Source organism: Trichogramma pretiosum, unplaced genomic scaffold (genome assembly GCF_000599845.2).
Source record: "Trichogramma pretiosum strain Unisexual culture from Peru unplaced genomic scaffold, Tpre_2.0 scaffold69, whole genome shotgun sequence".
Classification (NCBI taxonomy): domain Eukaryota; kingdom Metazoa; phylum Arthropoda; class Insecta; order Hymenoptera; family Trichogrammatidae; genus Trichogramma; species Trichogramma pretiosum.
The window spans coordinates 859,591-871,676 of NW_019641608.1; the positions used below are offsets into that span (position 1 = coordinate 859,591).

The window sequence follows — 12,086 nt, forward strand, 5'->3', positions numbered from 1 at the left end:
AAATGAGACACTTTTATTTAACTCAATTAATAAAACAAAGGTACAGTTTATTTATGAATGTTGTGGTCAGGATGTCTCGCTCTCCCACACTCTGTTTAAAACAGCTTACGTGCCTACCAAGCACACCCAACGAGCAGAACCACTTCGGAGTCTTCGAGCGTACGTTCGACTCCGCGGTTCAAGTCAATCTGCTCTCTGCTCCGACTTTTCACGAGGCTTCGCGCTGTGTGGCGCTCGCGTAGCGCGCCCTCTCGCGGCTAACACACACACACCACACACTGTATACATATCAGATTATAACACAGTATTTGCAGTTTTGCATTTAAAAAGTGCACTCGACTGTTAAAAATCTGCTTAGACAGTTTTTGACTTAAACACCACAAACTTTGTATTACCAATTCATCGAAATTAAGTCATCAAATGTTTCTGCCGGGACTTGTCGATGTACCCTCGAGTTCCCGTGAAAAAATACTTATCACGTGTCAAAGCTTTGCATATTCATTTAAATCTTTAATGCAATCGGATCACGATTTGCGATCCTCGATTATTATTGATAATATATTAAGAGACTGATCAAATTTGATAAAAACATAGAAATAAAAGATAACAATTATATTCGGGTTTTTGAAGGTTTTTTTTTAAATTTTACGATTTTTGGATGATATTGGTATTCTCAAGTTACTGAACAAATTGCACGAATCATTACCTGATTTTCTTTCTGTATAGAGTCACCTTAATGTACTAGTGACGCGGCAGATACGTATAGTGTATTCTGCATTCTACTGTATAATAATCACATACACAAATATTGTACCGAGGCGAAACCTTGCTATTAAGAATCACTCAAATTTTACTATGTGTATACATAGTTTTCGAGTGCTAAGTCTGTGTTGTTTTCATTTCTCTACTGAAAATATGGTACAGAAATGAAATGAATGTGATTTCGAAAAGTTATTTCAATTGTGAGAACTGTCGTCATATCTTCAATGAAGATTTCTGATGAATCAATTTTATATATTTTTATAAAATGAAATTCTTTGTTTTGCAAATTTTAAGATTTGACTTATCACAAAATTTTTTATAATCTATAATATTACTATTAAATGATTAACAGATGAGATTAAAGTATTTTGAAGGATATAGTATGGTAAGTTCAAAGCATATTTTTTACTTTTTATTAAAGTTTAATACTGAATTCTGAATAATGAAAGAGGGTTATCAGTTTTTTATACATCTACTATTTAGAATGTTTCTTCACTATTTTTATTTCAACCACAATGATTAATATTAACAGTTACTGGTTGATATTTTATATTGAAAAAAAAGTTACCATTTGTTCGTGTATAACTTGAAGACAATTTAAAATATAACCTTTAATTAAAATATATAGCATATGATAGCGGAATATCAAACACTTCTGCTTGTTTGAGAAACTTTATCATTAATTTATTGTGTTTTTTAACTTGAGAAACTATAGAGGAATCTAGCTATCATTTAAATTGAAAATTTCAGAACTTTAAAGAAATATTTTCTATAGTTATGATACGACTAAAATAATTAAATCTTTATTACATCTAATACTAATACTGAATGTCTTGTGCCATAATTATAAACATAATGTAGTAGATAAAAAATAAGTATATTATTTTCTTTTAACTATTAAGTTTACGTTTCTATGTACTAATAATAGTAATATAAGAACTAGAAAGTAAGCTTGAAAAAAGTTTTTGGCTTAAACGTTACATTATCAAAGATGATCAATTTAATATTACAAATTAATACCTTATATCTAACTTTTGTTATTAACATATGTGCTTATCTAGAAAATGGTTATCAATTATTGTACGATCAAAAATTTTATAAAAATGTTAGTCTGTGATTTTCAAATGAATTTAGAAACTGTTGATGTTCATATTTGCTACCAAATAATATAATTGCTCATTTTATGACACAAAATTGCATTGCAGCATCAAATGTTTTGCTAAACAATTGCTTTTGATTGTAGTTGTAGTCAAGTTGAAATTTTATAGCTTGAACATTTTATCAATAGTTTTATTCTAATAACTTATAATTTGTTTGGACTCAAATTAAGATTAAGCAACTATATCTTTAATATTATGATAGGTTGCACATTAAAACTTTCAAGTTACCTCAGTTCAACTCAATTTCCTCAGTTTATGGAAAAGATTAAATGATCATTACGCTTAGAATTTGAAACATTTCTGAAATGTATTTCACTGTCATATGTTAAGAGTTATGATTTATAAAATTAAATAATCTATAACATTAGTGAAATAGTACAGTTCTCAACCATTTCATTCAAAAACGGCTAAAATACCATACAAGTGTTATCAAATGAGGATAAAGCGGTAGTTACTATTACGTAGTCGAAAATCAGTCTAGAAAAAAGGTATTCAGATTCACATTTTCAGGACTCATTTTGAAAAAAACGAGGCTGATCTTGAAGAATTTTTCAATTGATTATATTACGATTTTTGTCCAGAACTTGAGATCGAATTAAAGAATAGATTCTTGTTTTTTTATGAATATTTAGAGTCCTGAAAAATGTTAATAGATATCCGGTTTCTGAAGGTGAAATGATTCCTTGTAAGTTATGTTTCTTCTGATTCACTTATTATAAAACAATACATACAAATGGTTACCTACTCATTTTAATCTTAATTATATCACAGTATACTTTCATACATGCAATTGCTTAAATGATAATGATTTTTTAAATTTTTTTTCAGAGTCAACTTCAAAATTGTCAATCGTCAAGAAATGAAACAATAGTCATTTGATGCATTTATTACATTTCCGTAATTTGAAACCAATGTAATACAATTATAACATTGTTGTACTGATGTATTAGTATTGACTGAATTTAGCTATACTTTGAAATTAAAATGCTCCGCACAAAATTTCGCATTCATACTTGCCAAGTGGTTCTACTTACGTCATTGGTTTGGTTTTTCATAGATATTTTGATTCTCATGTTCTACTCTGATTGTATAAATGGTTCTGGTCTCAATTGTCAAGTTAATGAGTTGAACTACCCACAAAAAACAAATGATAAAGAATATTTCAAATCGATGCATGAATCTGCAAAAGACTTATCTTTAAATTCCATCATAGAAGTAGAAAATGCCTACAATAAAAATGAATTGAAGTTATGGAGACCTGCAAAAATAGTTCGAGAAAACGAAAATTTACCAGGAGAAATGGGCAAAGCTGTAAACATACCTCCTGAACAAGAATCCTTACAGAAAGAACTTTTTAAACTAAATCAATTTAATCTTCTGGCAAGCAATATGATTTCCCTTAATAGATCTTTAAAAGATGTAAGATTAAGTGCGTGTAAAAATAAAAAATATCCAAAGCTTTTACCTGACACGAGTATTGTAATTGTTTTCCATAACGAAGCTTGGAGTACCCTTCTACGAACTGTATGGTCAGTAATTAATAGATCTCCTACATCTTTATTGAAAGAAATCATTCTCGTCGATGACTTCAGTGATAGAGGTATGACTTTGAATTTTCGAATAAGTATTATCTTTTTGTAATTTTTAATTTTTTTGTTTAGATCACTTAAAACAAGACTTGGAAAATTATGTCAAATCTCTTCCTGTTCCGACTTATGTATATCGAACTAAAGTGCGATCTGGACTGATAAGAGCTAGACTTTTAGGAGCCAAGCATACTACGGGAAAAGTCATAACGTTTCTTGACGCTCATTGCGAGTGTACGGAAGGTTGGTTAGAGCCCTTATTAAGTCGGATTGCAAGCAATAGAAAGATCGTTGTGTGTCCAATCATAGACGTTATTAGCGATGAAACTTTTGAGTATGTCACAGCAAGTGATATGACTTGGGGTGGATTTAATTGGAAACTCAATTTCAGATGGTTAGTGAATATTCCTCAAATTCTACTAAGTTTCTTTTTATGAAATAATTTGTAAACGTTCTAATATTCTCAGGTACAGAGTACCTCAAAGAGAAATGGATAGACGTAAAGGTGACAGAACTGCTCCACTAAGAACTCCAACAATGGCTGGAGGATTATTTGCAATTGACAAAGATTACTTTTATGAGCTTGGTACCTATGATGAAGGTATGGATATATGGGGAGGAGAAAATCTTGAAATGAGTTTCAGAGTAAGTTTTATTGCATAATTAAATCAATTATATTTATTATAATCGATTTGATAGGGATGGATGGCTCGTATTCGGATGATATAGCTACAAGGTATTAATCGTTACATTGAATAGTAAAAAACAATTAATTTAATTAATATGAGACAATTATGAAATAATTTTATGTGACCGTGTATTTTTTTTCGGTAGAATGGAAGCAGAGCAGTCAGGCTTTAATTTAAGACCAAAAAAATAGAAATTTACCGAATATTTGTAAAATTAACGACTCGAAATGAAAAGTTGTTTTTTTGTATAAATTAATTTTAAGCTGTAACGTCTAACTGTGATTATGACGCTAAAAGAATTTGATAACATAGAAATGTAGTGATGGTCGTGATCGTCTGGTAGTTAGGACAGTAGACAGTGAATCAAAATTTAAAAATACGAATTTTCACGTTAATAACCGATGCCTTTTATTAATATTATTTTTTATGAGGAAGCTCTTTGCCAATAAATTGGCAGCGGTTTTTTGTATGCAACACGTGCCCAGCTTTTTGTGCACAGTGTGCGGAAAAAACACCCACTCGGGCCGGCATAGCCGGTACTCGTGCCCTTTTCCGCACACTCGTGCCCAAAAACACCTTTTGGGCACTTGTTACATAAATAACTAGTATGCAATACGTGTCCTCCTTTTTCCGCACAGTGTACGTAAAACAAGCCTCTCGTGCCGTCGTAGTAAATACTTGTGCTCCCAAATCAACCTATTTCTTTCAGTGTAGCCGGCCCTTACATCTTTTTTGTTCGCAATGACGCCAGCCTTCGTGTATACACTGTGCGCAAAAATGCCTTTTGGTCACTTGTTGCATAAATAACTATTAAACAATTAAGTCCCGAAGGGCGTTTTTTCAACACTTTATTCGGTCACTGTTCTTTGGTGAAAATAGGGTCAAAAAAATATGTGAGTAGCTAATTCTGATGTAAAATTTAATGTTCTTTCAGAATCTGATCTCAGATTTTCCAAAAAATGATCAGGTCAAAAGTTAAACTTCATTTTATAAAAAAAACGTGATTTTGAAAATAAATTATTTTTTATTTTTCGAATTTCCAAATGAAAACCATTTGAAATCTCAAGGGTTTTGTGCAAATAACGCGTCCTCGATATCTAAACAGAAAGTTAGCGTGGTTCCGATTGAAAAAATTAATGTTTAAACACAAAAATGACGGTCGAAACACGAATAAATGAACGAAAACTTCTAGGATTTTTCTCAAAAACGAAGGGCTTGAGAAAAAAGTGTATTTTTAAATTTTATTTTCTTCAATCTAAACCTAGCTAACTTTTAGTTTAGGTATTGAGGACGCGATATTTGCACGAAACCCCAAAGATTTCTAATGGTTTCCATTTGCAAATTCGAAAAATAATAAAAATTTTTTCAAAATCACGTTTTATTTTAAAAAATGATGTTTAACTTTTGACCTGATCATTTTTTCCAAAATCTGAGATCAGACTCTGAAAGGGCATCAAATTTTACATTAGAATTAAATACTCGCATATTTTTTTGACCCCATTTTCAAAAACAATACATTGGCCGAATAAAGTGTTGAAAAAACGTCATCTTGGAACTTAATGGGTTAAACCTAATAACGACAGGGTCAGTTATTAGCTTCAAAAAATCTGAATATTGACCTATATTTTATAAACATTCTTATAGGTGTGGCAATGCGGAGGAATTTTGGAAATTAGTCCGTGTTCGCACGTTGGACACGTATTCCGAGATAAAAGTCCATACACCTTTCCTGGCGGAGTAAGTAAAATAGTGCTTCACAATGCAGCGAGAGTTGCCGAAGTATGGATGGATGAATGGAGAGATTTTTACTATGCGATGAATCCAGGTAAATATTAAGATATAAAAATAGATATAATTTCTAATTATAAATAGAACTCTAAACTAATTATTTTCTTTTACCTACGGACTTATTCGGTATCAAAAGGATATATTGTTTTACTCAATTTTGAAAATGAGTTTTTTTTTCCATCGTTATTTATTAAAATTTCCATGTCTTATTGAGATCTAGCCGATTTTTGTGAGTTTTAGGCTAACTTTTCAATATTTTTCATTATTATTTCTATAAATTGAATCGATTTCAATGTTCAGTCTTTTATTCGAATTTCGCACATTTACTCGTGATAATGAAACAGATTTTTTCACAACATGAGATAAGAATTTAATTTGAATAAAATATTGACGAAAATATTGAATAAAACAAGTTATTTAAGGTTTCTGAAGGACTCAAAACATTTATTTTCACTCATTATTGCAGGAGCTCGAAGTGTTAAGGTTGGAGATGTTACTAGTAGACTAAAGTTAAGAGAAACATTACAATGCAAAAGTTTTAGATGGTACTTAGAAAATATTTATCCGGAATCTCCGATGCCTCTGGACTATTACTATCTAGGGGATATAAAAAATTCTGTGAGCAATGAAGATGTTAATTCATATCAAACTCAACATTTTTGTCTTGACACTATGGGTAGAAGAACCGGGGAAAATTTAGGAATAAGTCTTTGTCATGGCCTCGGGGGAAATCAGGTAAATATAAAAATTAGTTGACAAATTTCTGTAAATTTTTATGTATATATTAAATTTTATTTTTTTTATAGATATTTGCTTACACAAAACGGCAGCAGATTATGTCTGATGATATGTGCTTGGATGCCACTAATCCCAAAGGACGAATAAAAATTGTCAGATGTCATGGTATGGGTGGGAATCAAGTGTGGATTTACAATTTTGAGGTCTGTATTAATTTGTTTTCAGGCGTATATGCTAGTATAAAGAATTATGGCACAGTAATAAAACCATTGTGCATCAAACAGTCGCTGAATTATTTAGTGTTAGTTATATATTAATATTAAAGTAATTTTTTAAATGACAATTTTTTACGCGCGTTGGGTATAGAAGGTCAAACTGTAAAAAACGAGCGTCCGAGCGCCCTTTCGTACGGATTGTAAGTTATAAGTCTCATTAGCGTCTGTTAACTTCGTGATTGGTCGACTTACGTTCATGCGTTTGTAACGTCTACGTGGCATCATATAACTCGGTCCCTCTCACTCCCTCGAGTCACTCGCGCTATGCGTTTTCGTGTGTGTAGCCCTGCCAAACAACAACACATTAGAAGACTCTTGTGTGGCTCGCACTTTTTGAAGGGCTTGCCGAATTTTTAAAGTAAAACTTCTGTACGTGCGTTGGGTATGGGAGATCAAGTCGTGAAAAACGAGCGTCCGTACGGTCGGGCGGACATACGGATTGAATGTTTTTAGTCTCAGTAACGTCTGTATGCTTAGCGCGCTATGATTGGCCGGCGTTCGACAGTGGCGAGACGCTGCTAATTCATATACAATGCATTCTAGAGAATCTAACCACCAGAAGTAAAACATCAGGGTCCTTTCTTTTAGTTAAATTTTAATTTTGGAATTTTCATCAACTTTTCTCGATTTCAAATTTTTGTTTTTTTCAATTACATTGTGACTTGTTTGAAGTTTCACTTCTGATGGCTGTTCATAGACAGCTAACTTAATATTTTTTATTTTTATTTTTATTTCATGTTTAATTATATTAATCTAGAGAAATGTTATCTCTTATTAAACTTAAATAATCGAGCACACGCGATGACCATCGTTATGAACCATCGTTTCAATCTGGAAATTTTCTATCCATAAGAATGGTATTGGGGGTAATGTAAGTGGGGAAATGGACGGTTACCGATTCTATTCAAGGTCATTTCTCCGAAGGGGACATTCCTGCTTCATTCTCAAAGGCAGTGGCAGCTTTTTTCTTTCCTCCGTGAATCGACGACAGTGAAACACGATGAAAAATGTTAAAATATGCTTTCACAACAACTCTATTGGGAATAGCGACTAAAGCACTCAGCGCGTTAGGTTCTACTTGGGAGGTGAGACTTGACCGTTCTGCATGTTTTATCCCACAAGTCACGATAAGCCTCATCTTTGAATGCCTCGTCGCAAGAAGCTGTATGACTTTGAAGTGGCTCATAAAAGAAAGAGCATTTCACCAGAACTGTCACTAAATTTTATTTCAATGGATGCCTCTATATAAGCCTTAACGTTTTCTTTACTTACTTGAATTTGACCTCTTAATCTAACTATATTTGCCCTCGCGAATTACGCAGTCACATACCCGTCAGACGATGATCATATGCATGAAAAAAAGCTAGCCTAACCTCTGTATAAACGCTTCTCAGTATCAGGCGAAGAGTGTTTAATCAATAATTCAATTGGGAGATAAACCCTCTTTTGCGATTTTTGATAAATCCTCAGTATTTTTTATCTATAGATAAAAAACCTCTGCGAACATACACGAATCGAATTTAAAAGCTATAAACATAAGTAATCCCCAGAGTTGATGTGTCTTAATAGCGAGATTTAATAACTGGAACCAAAAAATTGTCTCTCTTTAATCCGATTTTAGTTTTATGACTAAGATAGAACAAGTCGTTGTTTGTATTCAATTTTGAGACATATTTTTTTTTATTTAATCGGGTTGAGTACATTATACGTGCATTTTCAAAGTTTGGTTTAACCTTAAAATAGTAGTTTTCGCTACAAGGGCCATAAGTAACACTTTTTGGCACGGCGTAGTTTAGGGCCCGAGCGCAGTGAAGGTCCTAATAGCTGGGCCGAAAAGTGTCCCCTATGGCCCGAGTATCGAACAACATTTTATAGTACTGTGCAATGTTCACATTTATGCCCCCTTTTCCGAGTCATGAGTGGCACTTCTGGTAGCGTGAAGTGAGGTTAGCGCGCGAGCGCATGCGAGTATGATGCGAACGCTGCGGTGCCAGAATGTGCGACTTATCCCACAAAAAAGCGTGCCATAAATGTGAACTTATGCCATACAGTGCTATAAATGTATATTCTGCATTCAACATATAAGTCAATGGCCAATATTTTCAAGGCCCACTATCAAGTTGGATTCAATCGGTTGAACAACTTTCGAATTTGTAAGAATACAAAGAAGATTGACAATATTTTACACGGGAATTTTCCTCATTTCGGGCCTTGGTAAAATTCAATTACCTTTTCAGGATCCGCGTCAGATTATAAAGATTCAAGTCTTAGAATTAATCGAGGAAGACTTTCAAATTTTTTCAGGATCTTCGGAGATCATTTTAGGAAATAAAGTTTCCCTTTATAAACTTCTCTATATATACACTTCTTTTTTATATACTCCCCTATATATAAACTTCCTAGCTAGAACCTACATATTTACATCAAGAGATGTACAATAATATTAATTATACAATGATTATATTCTTTCTGAGAAAGAGGGGAAAATATCTGCAATGTGAGTGACTGGGTAGGTAGGCGTTGAAGATATAAATTCACGATTTTATATATACCGCACTACTCGTGTATATTGCACTTGCAACGCTGTGCACGCGTAACGCACTTTCTGAGCTAAGTTCAGTTCGCTCATGAGTATGTCTCGAGCTGTACGGCTATGTTAATAAAGCAACTTATATATTAATATATTTAAAAGTGTTAATTCTTATTGTTAACCCCTGCGATTGTAAGTCAATCCTTTTTCCTATTTCAATAGTAGGTGCTATTACTGATCGGAGAGAAAAATGTTGGAATTATTCCGAAGCGCTACGCATGGATATATTCCGTACTATGCTTCATGTAATAATTCCATGCGTACCCCTGAAATTTGCACGGCACAAGATCCAAGATCACAAGGCACAATCATGTAGTCGCATGCACAAGCATGTAGTTGCTACGCTTTTCGGCGGCGGCAACGCACGCGGTCAATCCCAAGATCTTGTGTCGTGCAAATTCCAGGGGTATATACGCATGGAATTATTACATCAAACGTATTACGGAATATGTCCATGCGCAGCGCTTCGAAATCATTCCAACATTTTTCTCTCCGAGTGTGTATAAATAATTACAATTCAATTTATTCACGGACATTCATATATTTGAATACAAAAGGTTGATTTATGCCTATAGGGTTACTCAACTAATTGCTAACAATATACGTAGGCCTAGCGGACGATTCTCACGCTGCAACTGGCCTGACTAGCTCCTGATTAGCTGCACTGTATTAGCTACACTAGTCCCGATTACAAATTAGATTCCGCGTTGGACTCGCAGCTTAATTTAAAACAAGTCCGTATAATTCATTGAAATCGCAGTACAAAGTGACATGAGCTTCGTACACCGGATAAGAAGATAGATGAATCGCACAGAGGCCTCCGTGGATCCTCAATATACCCTGAGTTTTTGCATAATTTCTGGGGGAAAGTATCTGTCAGTACTTGCGCGTCTATGAAAACCCAACGATAGAAGATGCTAATTGATAGCAGATTCTCAAGTTGAATGTTTTTCACGCTAAACCGACATAACTTCATCTCGACATCGATTTCCATCGAACTATTGAATTGCGTGCCTAGTTCACACCCTAAAAGAAGCATTCGCGTCCGTTGCGTCATTTTAGCATACATGATTTTTATAATTGTTTATAATAAATTAAGGGTGACGTAACAAGTAAATGTCAAGCAAATGGTTTGTTACTTTAGTATGTTTTGAGCCAGGCGAGTCTCCCGCATGATAGATTAGAAGTAATGTAGAGTTAATACATAAATTTTGTGCAAAATGAAATAAAAATAATCTTTTATGATTTCAGAATAAAATGATCAAACATGCAAATACGAAATACTGTCTAACAAAATCATCATCCAATAATGTAATACTTCCAACACTATCGGAATGTGATACAAATTCAGCTGATCAAAAGTGGTTGATGCAAAGTAAATTCAAATGGCAAGCGAGCAAGTAGACGGAATTGTATTATTAAATATTTGTACTAAAAAACTTTAAATAAGACCTTACAAACTATTTACATTATGTAAACAAGGATGAGAGTTTTCTACAAAATGCTAAAATTCATCTTCCTCAAAATATGTATATAATATTATAATGTTGTTATAAATATTCCAGTTGACGTTCATGTAATTTGATAATAAAATATGTATACGTTATTTAATATTCTATTCGACACTATTATTCTTCTATTGTAAGTAGATAAAAAAATATATATCTTGGTAATTTTTCCAACCTAAAAAACTCATATAGTGCTAAATTGGACTTTTGGTTGAATTGTCGAGGATACAACACGTCAATTATACTGCTCCATTCTAACATCTTTTAACGATTAGTTTTCAATAAATCATAGGCATGTAAAAGTTTAATAAATTAAATGTAAAAGAAAGAGTTTAAGCAAAAAGAGAGACGATATCGTGTCAGTGAGAGAGGAAACATCGTAGAGAGCAGAGAAAGGTACCCAACACTAACAGATCAAGTAATGTGATTGAGTCAGAAGATGATGATATACAAGTACAAATAATCGAGGTATACTAGTTAATGCAAAAGATAAACGTGTTAACCCATTAACGACCAAAATGCTTCATTTTTTTGTTGGTTTTTGCACTGATTTTTTTTATAGTTTTAGATTTTAAAAAAATTTCGCACGGACCTATTTCGATGTACAATATAACGCCCTTTCAAAAACTAAGCTCAAAATTTTGATTTTTTGCGTAATATAAAAGTTATAGCTATTTAAACAAAAAAAAACGTAAAAATGTTGGCAAAAATCAGGTTTTCGATTTTTTTTCCCCATGCTACCGTTAAGGAATCACGATATAATTATGATCAGGGGCGATCACGACTATCAAAGTACCTCCGCGAATTTTTATGGAATTTTTGAACCATTCCTTCGAAAAAAAATAACTCATATTCATTTAAAACATTACTCATTTTTACTCGAAAACTATTGAGTTTAGAGAAAAGGTGCACAAAACTAAAGTTTGAAAAGTCGTGCTTGAAAAATTCATGAAAATTCCCTGAGGTACTTTGATAGTCATGATCACCCCT

The 12,086-nt window shown here is 32.9% G+C and overlaps 1 protein-coding gene across 1 annotated transcript; it reads left to right on the forward strand.

Moving 5' to 3' along the window:
* Positions 1-716: 716 nt before the first annotated feature.
* On the forward strand, positions 717-11,199 carry LOC106648527 (polypeptide N-acetylgalactosaminyltransferase 5). The gene is made up of 8 exons (XM_014365465.2): positions 717-1,147; positions 2,751-3,522; positions 3,584-3,902; positions 3,976-4,153; positions 5,842-6,022; positions 6,452-6,720; positions 6,792-6,926; positions 10,840-11,199. The coding sequence occupies exons 2-8, from the start codon at positions 2,907-2,909 to the stop codon at positions 10,990-10,992; spliced, it is 1,851 nt and encodes a 616-aa protein (XP_014220951.1). The 5' UTR covers positions 717-1,147; positions 2,751-2,906; the 3' UTR covers positions 10,993-11,199.
* Positions 11,200-12,086: the final 887 nt, after the last annotated feature.

What these genes read in the sequence shown, in the direction of transcription:
- LOC106648527 (XM_014365465.2), top strand. Translation starts at nt 2,907, where the DNA reads ATGCTCCGCACAAAATTTCGCATTCATACTTGCCAAGTGGTTCTACTT. An exon ending in TTACTATGCGATGAATCCAG is followed by an intron (nt 6,023 to 6,451) that starts GTAAATATTAAG and finishes TCATTATTGCAG; the next exon opens with GAGCTCGAAGTGTTAAGGTT. An exon ending in TGTGGATTTACAATTTTGAG is followed by an intron (nt 6,927 to 10,839) that starts GTCTGTATTAAT and finishes TTATGATTTCAG; the next exon opens with AATAAAATGATCAAACATGC.